General features: G+C 38.6%; 1 protein-coding gene across 1 annotated transcript; it reads left to right on the top strand.

Annotated features, from left to right (window-relative positions):
- Window positions 1-6,922: 6,922 nt before the first annotated feature.
- Gsc (Goosecoid) lies at window positions 6,923-18,367 on the top strand. The gene is made up of 3 exons (XM_068285572.1): window positions 6,923-7,792; window positions 8,287-8,654; window positions 18,043-18,367. Exons 1-3 carry the CDS (start codon window positions 7,084-7,086, stop codon window positions 18,349-18,351), a joined length of 1,386 nt encoding a protein of 461 aa, XP_068141673.1. The 5' UTR covers window positions 6,923-7,083; the 3' UTR covers window positions 18,352-18,367.
- Window positions 18,368-23,228: the final 4,861 nt, after the last annotated feature.

The following is a 23,228-nucleotide window of genomic DNA, read 5'->3' as shown; positions in this document are numbered from 1 at the left end:
TTGAGCTATATTAGGCATTAATTTGCATTGGTAGGGCTTGTAAATTGATCTGGTAAACTCAGGTAAATCTATATCCTGTATCCTGTGTGGGATTATAATTCTTGAGCCTGGGATAAGCGCAAGGATATGGATTGAGATATAGAGCCAAAAAGGGTAACAGTCCAGAGATGAAGGTGTAGGTGTAGGGGTAAAGGTTGAAGTCCAAGCAGAGCTGGGCTTACGGCCCGAAGGGTAGACAAGTTAGTAACTCTCATTACTTTAAATGGATTTCAATTAAGTTACAAATTGATCTTGAAAACAATTGTCGATCCCCGCGACCTGAGTGCCTGAGATTTCTATACAAATTTTTGCTAGCTCCTGCTGCCTAACCCTAAACGGAATGAGGAAAATGAAAAACAAAAGGACTGCCTGCTGCTGATCCTTCTATGGTTTATTGCTTAGATTTTTGGTGGTTATACACAGTTGTGGTGGTGGTTAGTGAGTAGTAGGCGGGCTTCTGTTTTCATTCATCTGGTTAAGCAGCTGCCGAAGCACTCCAACGCCACTCTAACTGACTGACTGGCAGTTTTCCCAACAAGGCAGCCAAGTGGCCAGACCGAGGCGCGGTCCTGTCGTTGACAGCAGATAACGAGATTTTTCAAGTGGCCCATCGGGCACTTTTCACACTCCCTCACCCGCCTCCCGTCACCCTTCCTCCTTCCTTCCGTAAACCCCTTCCCAATGTCACTGGCTGAACCTTTGACTATCTCTGCCATCTAAAACTTAACGATTTAAACGATTTTTCTCGCAATTAGTTAGAGGAAATTGCCCAAAAAGAGACAAGAAAGAAACAAAGAGAACACTAAAAAAAGGTAGAGCAAAACATAAGAATGGGAAAACGATTTTCCAAGGACTTAAACACACACTATGGACACGAAGGCGGATCGTACCAATCAAATGCGCATCAGCAATCACCACAAAGACAAAGCGGAACAAAAAATAGAAATTGTGTGAAAGCAAAAAAAAAAAAGAATGGTGACCCCGACGTTTTGCCTACTCTGTTTTTTCTCTCGCTCTTGCTCTCTCTTTCTCTTCGTTTTCTATTGCGATACAAACAACATGGCTTATCCCGGCTGAGCCTTGTTGCAAAAACGTTCTTTTTCAGTTGTTTTTTTTTTTCTCTGTTTTGAACGGTCAATTGAAAAACGACCAGGATCATGTCAATAATAAGAAGAGAGATGAAAATAAAACGATCATTCTATCATCACATGTTCCATCCTACATATATATGTATACATATAGATCGATTCACAAGAGTAACAACGAACGAAGGTAAGAGAAGACAAACACCGAAACGCCACACACCAAGAAGCAGCAGCAGCAGCAGCAGGAGCTCCATATCCATCATCATCATCCTCATCATCTTCTACAATCTTTCTCCTTTACATTGCCATTTGTCTATTTGTTTGTTTGCCAAATTTATTTGATTTGGTTACCCCCTTCTTACGGTTCCTTCCATTGTCTTCCTTTGTCCAAAGGTGCTGATTCTGAATCTAAGATACTGTCAAAGTAAGAAAGAGTTAAAACAAATAAAAAAAAAAAACCCACTTTTTCTTTGCTAATTAATTGAGTTGAAAAAGGAAATCATGGCCAAAAACTCATTCCTTAGTGACTCACCTTCATGGCCAATTTTTCGGTTCAAATATTTGGAGACGCCTGTGGGGTAGTATAATTTAAATTTTTAATTACGCATCTTTGTTGAATAAACACACGAAATTATGACAGAAAGCCCACAGAGAAAGAGACAGAAGGAGAAAGAGAGAGAGAGATGGTAGTGAACCTTTATGAATATTAATTCATTAATTAATTAAATCGAGCTTATGTTAAACAAATAAAACGAAATTTAAACTTTATCTTGGCAAAAACGAAAGCAACTCAAACAATAATATTTTTGCCAGTTCCAGTTCATTGTATCCTTTGAGTCTTTACTTTAATCGAGCTCCTGCGTGGTACTATGAATAATGTTAGATTTCTAAAGTACAACTAGAACTAAAACTATTGACAATTAATTTGGAAATAAGCCTTATACATGAAATTGCATAATAAATCTGTCGTTCTGAAGACTTACTGATGCAAATCCAAAGATGAAGATTCTTATAATGGATAACCCCATCACACTGCTCCTTTTTAGGCATATTATGTGTTTGACTTCTTTTGAAATTTATCAAATTCGTTTTTAGGCTTGTTCTTTTTATCTAAGAAGAAGACTAGTTGCATCCCACAAACAATATATGTTCTTGATCAGCATTAGAAGTCAATTCGATATAGCCATGTCCGCTTGTGCGCCCTCAATTATAAAGCTAATAAAGATGGAGTTTAACAATTCATCGGATCCGTCCACTATGTCACACATAGCTGCTAAAAGAATTGAAATATACATATCTCAGTTAAAGGAAAAGATTGAAACTAAAGAAGAAATTATTGAAAGTAGTTTATTCAAGGGTATCTGAACTTCGGCGCAGACATCGATGGTTGATTCTGATTATTTTATAAAGTTACTTCATAAATAACAAATTCCTTTACCCATTGTAATTATGTATAATAGACAACTTGATAAGATTTTTATTATGTTAAAGTAGATAAATCATAATTTTAAAAAATTTAAATAAAACTTGAGAGGACACTTTGGACTAAATTAAGGGCTTTAGATGGCTAAGATGAGAATTGTTATAAGTTATACGTAATTTCGAAGTATGGTACTTACTATGGTAAGTACATCGTGCTTATTTTCTATAAACAAATCAATTACAATGACTATTGCAACTTTTCATTATTTTATTGGTATGGTAATAATAATTTCAATAAAGATTTGCTTTAAATTCCCACACTTTGAGTAACCTAAATATAGTATACCCAGCTTTGTTATCATATGAAATCTGTGTAATAAGTTCCATATTTTAGAATAATATAAAATGGATAAAAGTTGAGTTGGTCAATTTGATGGGATGGAATCCTGTATATACGCTCACTGAACAGACTTAGATAGGACATTTTTTTTAAATTCGAAAAATGCATAAAAGGAAATCAGACCTGCGGGGACTTGAATTTGAATGGATGTCATAAAACCAAACTCAAATAATGATATATTGACCAAAGTGTGGCCTTATTTACGCGTACTGAAACCCAAAACAGAGAACCCAAATCAAACAAGCAGCTGGTTTTCCAGCTTCTGCTTTTCAGCTCTCAGAACTCTCAGTTTTCTCCCTAAACCGATCTCAATTCCCGCTTGTCGACCATTTTGCGTATTTGCCTCACGCCCCGCTTCATTCATCCGACCATTTATATGGACCTACCTTGTAGGGTGCTGCGCACGTTCGTTCGGTTTTATTGCACCTTTTGTTCTGCGCTGCTGCCATCTTGCTCTGATCTCTATACCTCTCTCTTTGTCTCTTTTTCTCTCCCTGCCGTGTTGGTTGCCCTCCTTTTCTGTCATTTCAATCATGCTGCATGAGGTAATCGCTGCAATTTGCACGCTTACGCATATCGCAAGATTAAACTCTGATCCCAAAACACTGATCTCTTGATGCGACGACGACGATGACGATGACGATGACGACGACGACGAGAGCTATGTATACGTTCATTCATATTGCCCAGGAGGGAAAGAGATGGTTAACTTGCCTTGCATTAGTTTCCTTGGGCATAAAACGATATTTGGATTAACAATTTTAATTGACTATTCAATGGCAACCGGTGTGACGACCGACCAGATGATGCTGATCGGAGAGGGTTGCTTTGGCTTGGCAGGGATTAGCAAGCCCTCTGACCAGGGTTTCATTAACATATCAATGTCAGCGACAGGCGATGACGTCGACGGAGCGCCGTCTAGTTTAGCTTCCGATTTTCGTTACTGATTTTGGCTTCCTGCGGGAGGAAAATTCGCTTAAATTTTTAACAAGACAAATACCCAAAGCTCTCTCACTCGGGAACCCTAACTGAAAAAGCAATCACTGCCGTGTGTACGTACTTACATACATACATACAAACATTCATCCATCTGTATGTATGTACGTCATGAGAGCCAAGGCGAAAGAAACTTTTCTAATTTTGCAACAAGAAATGTAGCCGGAGGGCTCCATTTTTGCTCGCAAAACAGAAATCGAAATAAAAAATCATCATCATCTTCGATGAAGAAGAAGTAGACGAACGAAGAAAAGTAGAAAAACCTTTTATACCAACCACACTGTTTACACAGTCCTTTGCCAATTGAACTTTTTCCACGCGCTGCGCAATCGGCAAAAAACAAAAAAAAAAAAAAACATAAGGAGAAACGTCAAAAGAGGAAGAAGAATGTAGCCAAATACAATACTTAGTAGAGGTTAATTTAATTTTTTATTTAAAATTCAATCTACCAACTAAAACAAAAAGTGCAATCAGGTCAGAGTAAGCGACACAGAACGAGAGAAAGAGAGAGCGAGAAGAAGCGAGAGCAAAACGAAAAAGTTTTATTAAAAAATATCAAAGAAGTTAAATTCGGCTATGCCGAAGTTTATATACCCTTGCAGTCCTTGACAATAATAATTTCACATGTTCAAAATTTCTTTTCTGCAACTCAATTCATTAATATACAAACAAAACAATTTTACTCTTCATACTATGTACAATTTGTTCTTCTTCTTCCCTCATTCCCTAAGCAAAGCAACGCACGCATACACATACAGTTTATGTAGCGTTGCGTCTGTGTGTGTATGCATGTGCTCTGTTAACAGATGGTGACGTAGTAGGCAGCAAGCAGAGCTGCCGGCAGCGATTGAACCGATTTATATAGACTGTAACTTGTGTTCTATTTATCCGATCAGGGTCAAATTTTGGGATCTGAGATTTTATATCAAATTCTATTATATTGGTAAATTTCATGGGGATACTCCAATTTTTGCAAAAATTTTTGTTCCAGAGCTATATGATATAGTAGTCCGATCCCAAAGATTTTCATACTTTATCTCACCCGGGTAAAAAAAAGCTCCCAAAAAAAATTTCATCCCGATAGCTCTTAAGATGGCTGAGTAAAACGCGTACGCACCGACGGACAGACGGACAGACGGACAGACGGACAGACGGACAGACGGACAGACGGACAGACGGACAGACGGACATGGCTATATCGACTTAGCTTCTCATGCTGATCAAGAATATATATACTTTATGGGGTCGGAAACGTCTCCTTCTGTGCGTTACAAACATCTGACCAATTTTATAATACCCTCTGCAAGGGTATAAAAACCCGGGTGTGGTATGGTGACCCCGACGTTGTGAGCAACTTTTAAGCTTAACGAGCACTAGTCGAGAGTTTTCCGTCGGGACGTGTTCCTTCATATAAGAAGTTCAGTGCAAAGACAAATAGTGAAAACATGGCACATACACAGGGTGAAGAAGATGGATGGAGAGCCGAGTAAAGGGAGAGAGAGAGAAAGAAAGACAGAGGAAGCTGGACCAAACTGCTTCTGGCCTGCTTAATTATTCAATAATTTCTAAAAGCATTGGCAACATTTCGTCGTTCGTTCGTCATCCTTTCATCCTTTTACCGAACACCACATCCACATGTGCAGCTCCATGTGACCTTTAATCAGTTGGTTACATATACAAGAGCTCCTGACATCTCCTCCAGCTCCTCTCATTGTTAGAGTTGACATTGTGATGGCTTTACGCTTCATACGGTTTAGCCTTACACATGTACGTACACACGATGTTTGGCACAGACTTGCATTTATCATTCGAAGTAAGCTTAGCCTTTGTTTTTCGACTATAGCTCGTAGCGTATTTGATGTGGAAACTTTAGATTAAAATATTTTACCAAAATGCACAAAGGCCGACCATTGCCCTTTTCTACATTATACATTATACATATACATATGTATGTACATACACGTGATTTATATGAAAGATAGCTGGCATTGCCTTAACCACTATACATACTTATATACCACCTACATACGTCCACCCAACCATACCCCTCCCTTACCCAAACCCGAAGGCTAACAAATAGCGTTCGGCTACGAGGATTGAGCGCATAATGATGTTTATGTGTTGCCAAAAACATAAAAGCATTAATTTAGTCATTATCTTCTTAAGATACAGCGAAGCGCAGCCTCCACTGCCTTTCAAGTGCGAGTAAGATAGATTACATATATAGCCAGCTCACTCGCACAGCCGTCTTTCTGCTTTCTCTCTGTCTCTCCATTTCACTCGCTCACCCCTGGAGGCTACTGTCAGTGATGACTTTATCTGTATAAATAACTGTCAGTTAACAAAAAGAGGAAAAAAACGGGCGCCAAAATCGACTGTGCCCACATGCGAGAGAGAAAGAGAGAGCGTGCCGCAAAGAGGTAGTGTGCATGAGAGGGGGAGTAGAGTAGTGGAGCCTTATCTCCAAGCGCCATCTTTCAAGCTTCGAACCTGGCAACCGTCCAAAACCATACATAAATGAAGATGTTCCCAGCTTTATGGAGGGGCGTTCGCTATCTACTAAACCCACCACCACCATAAACCGTTGTATTGCTAAAGCAGAGCGCTCTCTCTCTCTGTCGCTCTTTGCCTGTGAGTGAGAGCTGTGGCAAAGGCGTGTCTAGGTCTTCGCCGATTGGCTATGCTCAGCTAAAATGTCTGCCTTAATGCGAGAGAGACAGGGAGAAAGAGAGAGAGTAAGAGCGAGAGCAAAATCTCGTTTTGGTTTGGACATGGCACAGCAGGCAACTTGTCGTGCGCAGCAAAGCATTTGCGTTTCAAAACCGTTTCGTACTTTGAACGGACAAGAAGGGTTTTACCTTTTGCTCCGCTACTTTTTGGAAAAAGCAACGCAAAGAGTCGTCGCGCTTCACGTGTCGCGTGTTGTGAATATCTTGATCCGTGAGTTTGTCTATTAAATCTATCAAAATTCTGTCCTCACTGTGGACCCCGTCACCGTCGGCTTGTGGTGCTGCTGGCAGCCCGAGCGACACAAAAGCAACAAAAACCAAATTCAAGATCACTGTAGTGAGCACACCGAGTCCCTCGCCACCGCCCACACCTCCCCCATTGGCACCAGCGCCACTGGCATCCGGTCACATCATGGTCGAGACAAATTCCCCGCCAACAGGCTACAGCCTGAAACGATGCTCTTCCTCCAGTGATCTTGGGAGTGATCAGCAACAACCTACGCGTCAAATTTCCCGTTCACCGGGCACTAGCAATGCGGCATATCACTTAACCACAGCCATGTTGCTCAATTCTCAGCAATGCGGCTACCTGGGACAGAGATTGCAATCGGTGCTGCAGCAGCAGCAACAACATCATCAGCAATCCCAATCACAAACTCCATCCTCGGATGATGGTAGTCAGTCGGGAGTTACCATTTTGGATGATGAGCGTCCATCGAGAAATGTTCCTAGTGGAGCAGCAGCAGCAGCGGCTGCTTCGCTCTTTACCATCGATAGTATTCTTGGGTCACGTGGAGCTAATGGTGCTACATCCGGTTGCTCATCCACTCTGCAATCCAATAATAGCAACACCCACTCCAGTAACAGTCACCACAATAACAACAACAACAACAGCAACAACATCAATAACAACAACAACAACAATATTAGCATTAACTTGAAACGCCAAACCGAATCACCTGCCTCACCGAATTCAAATTCAAGTTCCAGTGCCGCCGCCAGTCCCATAAGGCCGCAGCGTGTCCCAGCAATGCTACAGCATCCCGGCCTGCATCATTTGGGTCACCTGGCGGCGGCAGCAGCCAGCGGTTTTGCGGCAGCTTCACCATCGGATTTCCTAGGTAAGTTGCTTTTGGACTTCTCTCTCGAATCCTGAAGGGCATTATTCATAATTAGGCAATGAACCGTAAAAGATGATTTCGCTTTTTTCTCCATTTGATTTTGTTGTCGGTGAGAGGATTTGCATTAACATTGGAACTCGAAATGGGGGGTGGTGGAATTATGTTGATTCGAGCGTAGACTTTCTCTCTTGCTTGAAATTCAAAGGCCTCGGGACGAGCTGGAGATGAGTTGAGTTGAGTTCTCATACCCATGAATATTAAAAACTGTGTGTGTTTCTCTGCTTCTTTTTGCAACCGGAAACGGAAGCCACATGGCGGCTGTTTTTTGCTTCTTTGTTATGCGCATTTTTAAGGATTTTTGAGCCCTCCACCACCACCACCGCCCCATCCAGCCTCACTTCGCCTCACTTAAAATCATTCCATGGCATAAATAAGGATGAGCTATGATTGTATAATATATATGAAAATCTCTTCCCCTCTCTTTCTCTTGACAGTGGCATATCCCAACTTTTATCCAAACTATATGCATGCGGCTGCGGTTGCCCATGTGGCCGCTGCGCAAATGCAGGCACACGCCAGTGGTCATGCTGCGGTGGCTGCTGCCGCTGGTCTTCACTCCCATCATCCGCATCACTCCCACCATCCACATCATCCCAGCCATCATTTGGGTCATCATGGCCAGCATCATTTGAGTCATTTGGGTCACGGACCTCCGCCGAAACGTAAACGTCGTCATCGCACCATCTTCACGGAGGAGCAATTGGAGCAACTGGAAGCCACATTCGATAAAACTCATTATCCCGATGTAGTACTACGAGAGCAATTAGCTCTCAAGGTCGATCTCAAAGAGGAAAGAGTCGAGGTAAGTTGAAAACTCCAACTCCAACTCCCACTCCAATTTTCATAGAGATAACAATTTGCTTTTGGTGGTCTTGGGTCTCGGGTTAATTTCACGCTCGTTTTAATACCCAGCGTGAAACCAATTGAGTGCTTCTTCACCCCCATAAGCAGGACTGAAAACATGAATCCAAAACCAATCCAGAACCATCTGCATCGCAATCTGTATGCAGTTACATATAGTACATCAATTTTCCCCTCCCTTCTCCGTTTTCTCTTGTGAATTTCTTGCTGTTTATTTAGTTGTCAGCGTTTAACATTTGCCGGGCTTCCTTCTGACGAAAAGGAAAACAATGGTCCAATGAATCACTTCACTTAATTTGAGTAATGGGACCAAAGTTTGAGGTTATGCCGTATCATTGCCAATGTAAATAAGATTCCCTGAATCTCGTACGCTCCCTTAGCCTCTGTCTGGCTGTCTCTCTCTCTCTCTCTCTGGCAAAGCCTAACCCCGGGGTGTACTTAGAACACAAAAAACCCTCCCCTTTTATGAACCATCCTCACCACATTAAGGCAAATCTGGTCCTCAGTAAACGAAAAATTTGTGATTCAAAGTCCATTAGTGTTAGTGAGTAAGGAAACCCAACAACAAGCAAACAAACAAACAAATATATTTGACGACAAAAAGTTGACAAATTTAATTTGTAAGCAATTTTTATTGATGGCGCGGGATGATGAACGTCAAACAGAGAGAGCGAAGGCGTCTTTGATAAGGGAGATTACCATCGCTTGTTGTTGTCACTTTGGTGGCACAATATGCTAACCGGTCAATGTGTAATCTACAATCCCTTCCTTCCTTCATCCTACCTCTCTCTCTTTCTATCTCACCCTTCCTCCATTTGATCTAAAGGAAACTCGACAAGTGCGAGGCAATGTTGACATTTGCTTGTAGGTAGGTAGGTAAGGGTGGTCTGAATGCTGCGTAGAGACTCTGTTTAGAGTTGAGCTTAGAACAACTTAACAACTACCTTATTATAACCCATCAGGATAATGAGCCCCTTAGGACAATTTGACGCCATTGCCCCCATCCTTCCGAAAATATATACATTTCATTTAATTATAGGCGACAAATTAAACCGCCGCTGGGACTTGTAACTTCTAAGCGGATTAGAACGCACAGGTCACAGGTTAGAAAGGAAATCTTAATCTACATATACGGCTGGGTCCCCCAACCCTACAACCCCCACCCAAATCTCCAACCCCTTCACGCTACAACTAATTGGGGAATACACAAATTTTGAGTTTTTCAACTCTATGAGAAGAAAAAGTTGCTGTCTCACTGTATTGACTGTGTGTGTTGACTGGCTGGTTGTTGGTTGTGGGCCTAATTAACATACAACTACAAAATACGTCGTAGTCGTCGTCAAAGCTTGTCTCTGACGAAAAACCAAAAACCGAAAATCTTGTGCCCAGTCATCATCTTTTTCTTCAACTTCTTCTTGTTGCCTGCCTGGCTTTGTCATTGACTTAAGCAGCATAATCAACTTCAGTCCCAACTTCACTTCCATTTGCCTGACGTTCGCTTACCACAAAACAAAAATCTCTCTGCTACTGTTTAGCATTTTTGCATGCCAAGTGTTGCCACTTGAGAAAACGCCCAAGCTAAGTATGAGCGAGATGGAGCTACGGAATGGAAACGTAAACGTAAATTGTGGAAGCTGAAAACCAAACCATAAGTGGCAATAATTATTAAAAATCTTGCCTAAGACAACAGAAGTAAATAACAAAAGGCCTACGACGACACAACAAACACTGAGTAGTCAATCCGAAAAAGAGAAAGAGCGAGAGAGAGAGCCATAGAGGGGACAAGAGGGAGATCGAAAGATGTATTGAATCAAGACAGCAAGAGATTAGAGGCAATTGGGAAACAGAAAAACAAAAACGACTATCAAGTTTCGTTTAGGACTAAATTTATGGTAAATTGGTTATGCCTTTTCACAATCCTTCGAACTGCAGGTTAGACAATCGTCCTGCGACTTTAACAAGGAATAAAACATTTTACGTTCTTCCTTTGTACGGGTCTATTTCCCCATCAATTGAATTTCAATTCTTATGAATTTTCACACATTTCTTCAAGTTTTGCTTATGCTCCAATTTACATTTGCTTTCTGCCCATTTCAACATTTTCATCATCAGTAAGAAACATTTATCTGCTTATTTTGACTTCATCATTTACAATTATTATTTTTATTTAGACACTAGAGTGGTCCGTCTGTCCACTGTCTGTCTTTGTTGTCTCACTCACTGTGGTCGTCTTCGGGTTATGTGGGTAAAACAGTAGCCTCACACACACACACACACACACACACTCACACGCGGAGTCAGGCCAAGATAAAACCAAACAAACCAATTCCAATTTCGATTTTCAATTCACTTCGTTTCTCACTCGATTGTTCGTCGGTGCGTGCAAGTCAAATACGCCTAATCCCGCATCTCAAGTGATTGAGGCTCGTCTTCTGATCATCATCATCATCATCATGATCGTGTAGCCTACTAGCAGCTACCAGCTTTAGCCCAATCCCGAATCAACATCAACAAATCAGAAAATGCTTCAAGCACAGGGCAAATATTTATCTTTGGATCCCCGTCGTCGCCAAGAAATTAGTAATCATCGGGCATGCCATAATAAAGCATTGTCTCTTTCGCACTCATTACAAATATTTAGATTGGAAAGGGTCACAAGTAAAAGAAGAAGATAAAGAATGTGCCCACTCATGGGCAATGTGTGTGATCTCTCTAGCTCTTGTCTTTCTCGCACTCTATCTCTCTCTCTCTCTCTCTCTCTTACTCTTTACATATATCTGATCATTATGATCAGGACAATGTGCGGTGAAGGAAAAAGGGGCTTGTCACCATCGTGAGCAATGCTTTTGTGAGGTTGATCCTGTATCTATTCGGATTTTTCCCTTCTTTTTTTGCGCCTCTTTTGAAGTTGCACAATTGAGTGGTTGAGTTGAAGTGGCTCATGGAGGATGAGATCGAGCCCACCTGCGTGGCAATTAACTAAATATTTGTTATTATGTTTAGGGATAACGGGGGTAACACAAGTCCTTCAACCCACAAGAACAACATGAAATATCGGTTTTTCAATAATGATTCTAGAGCTTAACCCATTTACCATTCTCAACTTGAAAACTGTTTTCCGGCATAAAGTTCATACCCTGCCCGAACTGGGCACTTTATTTTATTGTTTATTTAGTTGTCTGTAAAATTTGTGAAAATGAAATTAAAATGGCAATGAGCTGGAATCAGCAGATTTTCGTTAATTTCAGTAGCAACAACATTGTGAGTAGCCACAGGGCACCAACAACAAGAACAATAACAGCAACTGCGGGGGGAGCATAATTCACCACCACCCCAAGCCACCCCCCTCAATTCGCATCGGGCACACACTTTGCCACTTTTCTGCCCACAAAATCTCACACGAACCACTCACATTTCACCACCCACCATCCACCACCCACTCCCTCTCACTGACATTATCTCACTGATGTTGTTATATTTTTCATAATTTTCCATTATTCAAACACTTGAGAAGAGAACTGTAAAATTTCGCTTAACAATGTGTTACAACGGTCGCCCCGTGGTATTCCTGAACACTGAACTCTCGCGGGAATTTTTGCGGCCCGCAAAGTGCGTTTAGGGCCTTAGGGCAAAAACACTGCCCGGGTGCGGAGAGTGGTGGGGGCGGGGATAAGGTAAATGGATAAGGTGGAGTGAATGAAGACCGAAAGAGCTTTGTCCTTTCCATGTTTGCTTTACAGTTTTGGCTGTCGAAGCGTGTAACCATAGACAAATATTATGGGCAAAAAGAGAGAAAATTGCCCTCGAAGCTGAATAAATTTACACACACACACACACACACACACACAGATTGAGAGAGGTGTGGGCATGGCGTATGAGATGATGGAACGGATGGTGTAGGTGGGGATAACAGGAGGAAACAGGTACAGGACTAAGCTGTTAAAAGGTCGCCAAGCTCATGATTAAAAGAAACAAGCGAAGAAAAAAAACGTGCCAGCGATTAGTTGAAAACAGAAAATAAAAATATATAAAAATGTAACTTAAAACCCCAAAGAATTTGCATTTGTATCTTTGGGGAATAGTCCTAAAATTCTTAAGGATTAAAAATTCATACACACACATAAGGAAACAAGTATTTCCCGCATTTTACCGCTTGTTCAGCCATTTAGAGATAACATTTACTTGCCACTTTGTCACGTGCTCATCTCTAACAAGGAATTAGCATAGCCATCTCACTCGCTCCTCTGTTAGAAAGGTATTCGGCATGTATGTATGTGTTTGCATACTAATACAAATTGACCAATATGCGTCGCCATGGTGCTCAATGTCCGTATCCATAAATCCCAATCCCACACAGATTGTATATATCGATGGCTTCTACTTATAAATTTTTGCACTTTCAAATTAAGCGACTTATTTAAGTATTTATTTTATTTACTTTAGAAATCTTATTCAACTTTCGATTGTGTGTCGGATTATTCTCATTCTTTTGAAGGTTATCTTTACTTTTTGGAGGACTATCCTGAATTTTTTTTTTTTTTATTTTGTATCATAGTTGTAATGAAGAAAATTATTTAAACTTAATTCCATTTCCTCCTCTTACTCATTCTAAAATGCTTTAGCCATCTCGCTTACTCATTTCATTTATTGTTAGATAAATTTTAGTTTTGTGTTTGTGTCTGTGCATGTATGTGTGTGTGTTTTTGATTTAGTTATTTATTTTCATAATTTTCATAATTTTGATGAGCTTAAGTTATTAAAACAACACACAAAACTCTAGTGTTTTGCGGTCAAAGTATAATAATAAAAAAATGTGGGCGCGGCCAATGAATTTGTGATTTAGTCAGCTTAATTATGTCAACACACACCCCACACACACCCCCACACATACTTGCATGTGTGCATTTCTGGCTTAATTACCTATGCAACAGTTTTAATCCATAAAATCTAAAAAGAAAAAAAAAAGTTTAAATGGCCTTTGGCTTTGACAGCAAAAAAAATTTAAAATTTTGTATCTCCGACCACAAAATACTTATTAGTCAGTTTGGTTTAGTAATTACTAAAAATTTCCCTATAATTAACACAAGGTAACAATTTGATAAAAGAAAAAACATTTCCATCAAAGATTAAAAACAAAGGTCTAAGTCCTAAAGGACCTTGAAGAGCGACAGATTTTTAAATGATGGACAATTTCTTGAAATGGAATATTCCTTTTTGATTTAATTCTTCAGATCGCTGATACATCTGAAAATTTAAAGAAATTTGTCTCTTTAAATAATATTCGTGGCCTAGGATTTAATCAAGAACACACACAGGGGGTCAGTAATATAATATACCCATTTAGTTTTTGTCTAACGGGTATGAAAATCGTTTTATAGATTCCACACTAATTAAATTTTCATATTTTAATTAAAATGTTAACCAAAATGAAACGCATTGAACCCTAATCTTGTCAAGAATCCATGAAAAAGACCATCAAAACAAGCGACGGGGCAAAAATCAGCAAAAAAAACGCACAGGTTTTGCGGCGCCACGCGCTTTTGGCTAATCCCGTAATTTCTACGGCCAACATGCAAAAACCAAACCAAACGGAACGAAAACTCTATATGTATATAGGGAACCCATATGTATGTACAATATAGTACAAGCCCCCCACCCAAACACTCCCTTTAACCCACTCGAAGCTTACCATCCATTTAAAATCTGCAATATCCGCAGGCACAATTTTTTACCGCGTTTTCGACGCGTCGCCTCGCTCACACGGAAAAATCGCAAGTTGGTACAATTTTTTGGCGAAATTAAATAAACACTGCGAGGATAACCGAGGATATTGGTGAGAAGAGGTCTATATATACATATATGTATAGACCTGTGTATCAATGAAATATGCCGGGATTGGGCTGAAATCTGGGAAAAAAAGATGAGTGGTTGTTGGTGGCGCCTTGAAGGCCAAATATTTCCGTAGTGATTTTTCCAACCAAAAGCGCATAAATCGCTGATACGGCCCGAAAATCCTGCCCAGAAAACTGCAACGAAAGTAAAAGGTTTTCATGCGGGGGTCGGAGGGTGTGTCGGATGAAAGTTGGGTGGAATTGAGATGGGAACCACCGGGAACATTGAAAACGTGTGCATGAAATCCATTGAACAAACAGACCAAAGGCAGTTGATTTTTAATTAACTACAAAAGCGCTTTATGGTCGTCCAACTGGACCTAAAGGCCAGACACAAAAATGCCAACCCGGAACGTCGAGAGGTGGCTGATCTGGATGGTTCATCTACGTATTTGTGGGCGTGGCTGTGTTTGCTTTGGCCAAATGCTGACCCAAAAGTTAACTGCGATTACACCAAAAAATGTGGTGCAATCCACCGTAAAATTGTTCGCAAAATTATACGAATATTGTGCGTGTTGTAGTTGCTATTTTTTGGGAGTTGCATTGCTATGATAACTTTGCGCTTCGTTAATCGCTGCACCTGCTGTTCATCTGTTCCTCGCACTCTCTTCTGGTCCTTCTCTCTATCTCTCTGGATGTCTCCGTGTCTGTGTGTGTGTGTGTGTCTAATTTTCATGTTTTTCCAAAACTCAGGCTAGCGAAAGAGAGAGAGAACATTTTTACCGGCAGAAAAGCCAACAATACGCAACATTGAGAAGGGGATCCCCCTGGGGCCAGTCTTTCAAAATGGCGGCTGGTAATTTTTTTTGTTTGTCTTCTGTTTTGCCTATATGTTCGTACGTAGTCGTTTCTTTCTCTCTCTCTCTCTCTAATTAGTGAAAATTGGCAACACAAGTCGGTTGGAAACTTTGTCGTTGGATGTCAACGTCACTCTCTACTATGGAACCAAGACCAAGGTACATACAAACAGCGCTGAGGTGAAGCCGCCGGCTGTGAAATTTTCGTTCGTTTTGTTTCGGTTTTTCGTGTCGACATTTTCCTCGTGATGTTGGATTAAAATCGCGCAGCCGTGAAAATTGGTGCGTACGTTTACTAGGCAAAGGTCCCAAGTCATGGGTTAACCCATGCGACGGGCACTAATTAAACCTGTAGTTCACAGGTGTCGCAAATAACTGGAAATATTGACTGGCTTAAAGGGAAAATCATCGATTAATAGGCATTTCTTTTCACTTTAAACTACATTTTCGTATAGTAAATGTATCTTTTATATCAACTAGGTTTCAAAAGCCCATATAAATCATAATTTTTCAAAGCTCATCCGATTTCAACAAACATGAAGAATAAACTTCCACTTTTATTCGGAGCAAAAGGACTAAAGGACACTCTTCGGCCTTATCCCAAAAAAATATATTTCAAGTACCAGTTAAATCCCTTTACTCCTGCATCCTTCAAAGGACTGCACACGATTGCTGCATTTCAAATAATATTGAATGAATTATTCTTGACATGTTTAAATATAATTCTACAAATTCCGCAATCAAATTCTCGTCCAGCTCAAAATGAATTTTATTGCAGCATCCAAAGTGACATCTGCATTCAGGCGCAAGGACATCAAAAAACAATACGTTGCCAACGGACTCACAGTCAGAGTTCCACAGTTCCGCAAAATTTGCTTCAAAGGTTGCCAAGGCGGCGCCATTTTTATTTGTCTTCATCATCTCCGCTTTCATCGTCATTATCATCATTCTTATATACATCATCCTAAGCAAATAAGCCAGAATATTCAGCTGTAGAAATTTACACAAATTTATATAAACTTAAATGAGCTCAAAAGGAGCTGAAGGGGAATATCTGCTTCTTGCTTATAAGTTTAGCGCATTTCTCTTCTTCGCCTCCTTCCACTAAGCGCTTTCCATCCAATGTCATTGCTGGTGACCCCGACGCACAGAGACCCCAGCATTTTCGTCTCTCTCTTTCTCTCTCTCTCTCTGTCTCCCTCCCTCACGCTCTGTGCTCGTTTGTTATTTCAACAAATTCAGTCGATTTGCTGCATAAACATTTCGAAATGTTAGTAGAGAGTTGAGTTGAGTTTTCATTTTGGGTTTTGATAACAGTTTTGAGAGCCAAAAAGTTGGCAAAATGTTCTAATTAAACTTTTTGCCCTTTGCTTTCTTTATTATTACAAAATTGTTATAGTATCCATTCCGACCTATGTATGTACCTAGTATTTATTTTATGAAAATCATAACAAACAAGGGTTGCAAAAATGTTCAGCACTGCATTGGGATTGGACAAACATAGAGACGCAGAGATACTGAGAGAGATACACTGTCAGAGAATTAGTTGGAAAGAGTAAGGGAGACAGGAAATGGCTGTTATTGACTTGGCTCCACCCCTAGTAAGAGATTTGGGCCCAGGGAATGACAAGATATATGCTGCCCAGGAGGGTGATTACCCAACGTTCCCATTGTCATACTCTCTGTGATTCCAATTTCCCTTTGCCATTTCCCAAATCACGTTTAACCCCCCCCCCAAAAAAAAAAAAAAAAGAGTCACTTGACAGGCGCCTTTTGTTTTAATTAACCTAAGTAGTGTGAGGTGTATAAGGGTAACACGATAGGCTGGTTTGGGTAACCATTTTTGAAGGGGTGTGGCCAAAGCCTACATAATTAAAAAGCCCGACAGAAAATGGGGAATAATTTTGGTTGAAGGATAAATAAGTACAATTCATTTTTTACGCTACAAAAGGTTTAAGAAACTTAGTTTTCAACATTGTTTTCTAACTCGATTTCTATTTGTACAATGAAATAAAAAGTTTTGGATCTGGAATAGATTTTATAGATGGATTCCATTCAAATCAACAACTTTGTATGATTCGGAAACGGCTTAAGGATACTTTAAGTGATTAAATTGTCCTTTTTCCACCGCTGCATTGAAAGTTGAGATGAAAACTAATATACTCTATATACCCTGTTAAAAAACAGTTTCATTGTGTGCCATTTTGTCCTCCTTCCTGTTATTTTTTATATTTTTGGCGCTTCCTCTTTGCTTTCGCTCTCATAATTAATTACAATTACAATAAGTCAGCTAATTAAGCACACAAAACAAAAAATGAGATGAAAAGTTTCTGGGTAAGGGATTGCCTAGGCAACTCTCTTCAACATTTTGACCAAAGATAAACGCCGAGTTTACGGCGATGGCTGAATGCAGCCATACAAAAAAAAATGTTATTCCATGGGGGAGAAGGAAAAAATTACTTTAAATATTTACCATCCTGTGGGGCGAGTGGGCCGCGTGGTGTCGGGGGGAGGTGTGGTGGCAAAACATAATTTGAAAAACGGATGAAAGTGTTTTTGAAGCCATAGAATCAAAAGTAACCTAGGCTAAAAGTAAAACCAAATCTAAACTCAGCCGTTTTTTTTTTTTCGTCTTTTCTAGGTTTGGTTTAAGAATCGTCGTGCCAAATGGCGTAAACAGAAACGCGAAGAGCAGGAGAGGCTGCGTAAGCTTCAGGAAGAACAATGCGGCAGTACCACCAATACCACCAGCACCACATCTGGTACCACCGCCACCACCAACAACAACAACAACAACAATAGCAGTAGCACCAACAACAATGGATCCAACAATGGCTCTTCCACGGGCAGTTCGTCGACAAAATGCTATGCCACACAGCTAATTCACATTAAAAGTGATCCAAATGGTTATAGTGATGCGGATGAATCCTCTGACCTGGAAGTGGCATAAGTCAAGAGATGAAGAAATGGAACTATAGGCAGAGTTAGTCCAATTGAAAATGGGAAATCTATCAACTTTTCGATAAGTTGTTTCAGATTTTTAAGATTCTGTATATAACCTTATATACTAACGAGTATATATATTGTATATACACAGATATATATAAATAAAATGTACAATCCCCTTAGATATTGTTTTGTAAATATTAAATAAAAAATTCCCCTTATTTATACGGAAACTTTTGTTAACTAACTTTTTAGATGCGGCTAATAGAAAAAATCTGTACAGTCATTTTTGAAAAATTATACCACCTACATATATTAAATTAATATAAATAAATATACATATATGTATGTATGTATGTATGTGTATGTATCTGTGTCTGTGTTTGTGTGAATGTATGTGTGCATGTGTCCAGGCTGTATGAAATTTGGCGACCAACAAATTTTTCGGCCATTCGTATGAATTTTGTCTCATTGTCCAAAGTTAATTGCATATTAAAATAAATTATAACGTAAATGCTAATCATTAAACTTAACTAATTGTAATTCCCTGTCTCCACAAATACTAAATTCTAATGTTAAATTTAACTTATTGAAAAGAAACCGAACAAAAATTCCAAAATGAAAATAAAAACTCGCCCAAAAGTCACAAAATCATAAAGAAAAAACCAAAAGTTATCTTCTTTTTCAATTTGGGTTATCGATGGGAAGACCCGAGATCCGATACCAAAGGCTTTCACACCTCAGTAAATGCCCAAAGAAGGATGCTCAAAAAGGACCCAGGAGCCAGTACACTTTGCCATGTCCTTTTGTGGCTTCAATCAATTTACTGTGTGCTACAATGATGTATAGGGAGGGAGTTCTGACAGAGTTTTGTCTATCTTCTTGTTGCAAATAGAATTTGTCTGTCTTTGGGCATTTGCATTTCAGGACCAAAACACTTTTCCCCGTGTCTGCATCCTTCCATATAAAAGAATGAAAAGCAGTCGGTAGTAAGGTTGTTAATTGTAGAAGAGGAGAAAAGAGACCCTTCCATGTCAACATACCATTTCCATTGCTTTGATTTAAGGACTCCTCAAAAATGAGAAATATTTACAAACACGTCGGGGTCACCATTCGCTTAACTCAAACGGTACTTTGCCGTGTAGGCTATTGGGGAAATATGCAGATGAATGACCATTTTAACAATTGACTTTGATTTATACTACATACATACATATGTATCTACATACATACACACCCCCTTTACTTGGACTCACCTTTTATCTCAATTCTATGCATATTTGTTAGACGCTGGCTAGGATATTGTCCTGTGTTATGCCTTTTGTGTGTGTCCTTTCTTGTCTTGTTATTCTCCTGACTCCAATCGATGGAAAATGCAAATTTATTCCTTGCTTTTCTCTGCCATGCCGCCATTTTGTTTTTCCTTTAAGGTGGTTGGGGGTTTTCTTGTTTTCTTTTTTTTTTTTCCATCGTTCGTTTGTTTGAGACTCTATTTGCAGGATTCTCGAGTTACGGGTTTTGGTTTTAGGACCCGAAAATGTTCCTTATTTGTCCGCGTTAATAGTTCGTGTAAAAACTTACAAATATTTGCAGTCTATTAAATTTTGGTTTCATTTTTATTTTTCTGTCCACTTTTCCTAGGTTTCACCCATGTGCGCCTCGCCTCGCATAATTTTTAACGAAATTTAATACCCGTTGCCCCTTTTGAAATTTCCTAGCAAACAAGGGGTCCTTTTTTTTTCGTTTTGTTCCTTATATGTGTATGTACTCTGCACTATATATTTTTTTTACACACTTATATATTTAATTTCTTCTTTTTTTTTTTTTTATGCCTCAACGTTTGCCCATGAAATATTTACCCATTAAATTTGCCTTTAATTAAATTGTGTTGCCGTTTTTTTCCGCCATTTCGTTTGTTGAAATAAAAATATTGTTAATTGCAATTTATTCACATGAACACCTCGCTTTCCCTCGGCATCCTTTCGGCTGACTTTCAGTGCCTTGTTGCATTGATTTTAATATTTCATTATTTAATTTCATTTATTCTGTGTATGTGAGTGTGTGTGTGTGTGTGTGTGTGTCTGTTGGAGGACGGAGAAGAAGATTCCAAATGGAAAGCCTTTCATTTCGTTATGCATAATGAACTGACTCATTTGTTGCTGCTGGTAAAGATTTATATGAATTTACCATTTCTCCTGTTCCGCAACTCCTGAACCCATTCGATATCAGTTTCAATTTAATTTGACACAAAAATTAAAACTAAATTTAATTTAAATTGACTTTACCATTTAAAGGCTCAAGTCTGACAAATTTTAAGGATGTCAAATACAAACAAAATCTGAAAAAAAGGAAGGCTCATGAGTGAATTTTAAAAATAACATTTTAAAGGTAATAACTAAAGGAAACATAGTTTGATTCTGCAAGGACATATAGTGACTTATATCTAGATCTTGTTTGGAATTTGATGGAACTTGGTATTTGGCTTTAATTTTTGTCCGTTCTTACGGACTAAATCGACCCAAAATTATATAAAAAATTTGCTATTAGTGACAATTATATATTTTTTTGAATTAATAATATATACAAAGGGTTAACAAATAGAAGGAAAGTATACATATTCATGATCAGCGTTAACAGCCGAGTGGATCTAGGCATGTCCGTCTGTTTGTCCGACCGTCAGTATGAACGCCTAGATCTCTAAGAGAGAGAGCCACCTAATTTGGGATGTAGATTCGTGTAGCATGTAAATATGTATATGGAGGTAAATAAAATTTTGACCACGCCTCTTACACCCCCATTTCTGCTAGAGGCATTAAATTTGGTATTAAATATTTAGTATACTGGCTTAGTAACCCGCAGATAAAACAGATTTTCGCTAAAACCAACAAAGTTAAAGTTATCAAATTTGGTATGTAGCCTCTTACGATCATTTAAATCTTTTGCCACGCCCACTTCCGCCTCTATAATTCAGAAAAAGCTATTTTTGGACTACCATAATCAAATTCGGCAGATTAATAAATCTTATTTATGTACCTATCAAATTTGATTGAAATCGGACAAGAAACATCCAAGTGACCTTTTTTTTTAAGAGTTTTGGAGCTTAACTATTATCATTAAATATTTAGTTTTTCCTAATATTGCAAATATTTTACAAACATTAATTAATTGGTGTAAAACGTATGTTTTTTGGCATAGATCACTCAAATATAAAAAATTAAAGACATCATTTTGCGAAACATTTGTTAAGTCTTTCTGGGAATCGCACTAAGAACATCATTTAAGAACACAGAACAACAGGATTTGGGGGATTGCGTGGGAAAAACCCCAATTGCAGATTAAGGATCCCTAAAAAGGCGTTGGGCCCAATCTGCGATTGGGTTTTATCTCGCATCGGTTATTGAGATAGAGCTACCATTTTTAATTTTGATATTGCTTATTCAAATAACATGAAAGCCTTAAGGCCGCAATTCATTACACAGGCCGACATGATTATCGTTGACGTTAACTTGAGAGGTGTTCTTAAGTAGTTCGGGTACGCTGATTCTGACTGCATACTTGGTTTTTGTCCATCACGTCCAGATTTTGTGAAATCTGGAGATCTGGGGTTGGAAAATAGTCACACAAAAGTATACTATAAAAAGTAAAAAAAAAAAATGTCAACTTTTTTATCAGATTTTAGAATATCCGGTGTAAGAAAATTAGTTTTTGTTTGCACATATAACTAATAAGCAATTTTTAAGACGCATCAGATTCCCATAATTCTTTAAAATGTAAAAGCAGACAATTCTTGAAATCCCTATAGCATACTTTTTGGTTCAAAATTTACCTATTATAGAACCATATCTAAAGTATATGATATTGTGCCTTATAACAAAGGAATAACTCTTTTATATTTTGTAAATTTCCTTTTAACAAGTACATTTAGTCATTTTGAAAAATTTGAACGCATTTGTTTCGAAATCCTGACGTGATGGATAATAACTAAGTACAGGGATCAGCACCCCCCCAATTATTATACTTACGAGACCTATTGAACTTAAAACCCTTTTTTATGACCTTAAAAATGTCGGCCTGTGTTATCTTTCTCGGGTTGGATCGAGGACAGATAGACCTACATTACGATGATTCGCTTATTCCTCTAAAAGCAGAGCTACTTAGGAGAGCTTGCAATCTACATAATTTATTGTTTCACATTTTTCGACTTTGTTGCCATTTTTCAACTCGAATTTATTTTGACGTTTTAATTTTTGGTACTGCATACGAAAGTGTAGATGATTACCCTTTGAATAGAGTATCTATGTAAATAATGCAAAATAGTTAAGCTTTTCCATTACTCATTTTTCATGTTTAGCATTCAAGGATTTTTACCTACTTTTATTTCTATCAGATATACATACATAGATGGATATATACTTTCGGGCTTTCAAAGCCAAATTTGATGTTTTGGGCATTTAAAGTTTAATTAAACAATTTAGAGTAGTTTTTTAAGGTTTTCATCGGTTAAAAACATTTTTTGCAACTTTCAGTCGAATCGTTTTGATGATACTTAGCAACAAATTTAGTCTTTAGATCTAGGTTTAAATTGTCATAAATTGTGAAAACTAATTTATCAAAATTATTAGGAAATATTTAAGGAAAATATGAAACAAGTCCAAGAATTGGTTTTTTTTTTTTCAAATTTGATGTTAATTTGTCAAGTCAATAACTATTTCCGCATTGTTTTAAAAAAATATAAATTAAATGGTTTCTAAACTTAATTCTAAAAATACATACAACGTTCCTTCTTTTTACCACAAGAAGAATATTACCTTAGTTAAAGTAATTTTATGTCAATATAATGGTTATATTCACATATAATACTCTTTGATAATTCATAAAGAT

The sequence above is a fragment of the Drosophila tropicalis genome, unplaced genomic scaffold, assembly GCF_018151085.1.
Source record: "Drosophila tropicalis isolate 14030-0801.00 unplaced genomic scaffold, ASM1815108v1 contig_413, whole genome shotgun sequence".
Taxonomy (NCBI): Eukaryota; Metazoa; Arthropoda; class Insecta; order Diptera; family Drosophilidae; genus Drosophila; species Drosophila tropicalis.
The sequence above is the reverse complement of the archived record's forward strand: the minus strand, read 5'-3'. Positions and strand labels throughout refer to the sequence as shown.

Excerpts from the sequence above, each read along its gene's own strand:
- Gsc (XM_068285572.1), top strand. The coding sequence starts at position 7,084 with ATGGTCGAGACAAATTCCCCGCCAACAGGCTACAGCCTGAAACGATGC. Across the intron at positions 7,793-8,286 it reads TTCACCATCGGATTTCCTAG|TGGCATATCCCAACTTTTAT; the intron begins GTAAGTTGCTTT and ends TTCTCTTGACAG. Across the intron at positions 8,655-18,042 it reads TCAAAGAGGAAAGAGTCGAG|GTTTGGTTTAAGAATCGTCG; the intron begins GTAAGTTGAAAA and ends CGTCTTTTCTAG.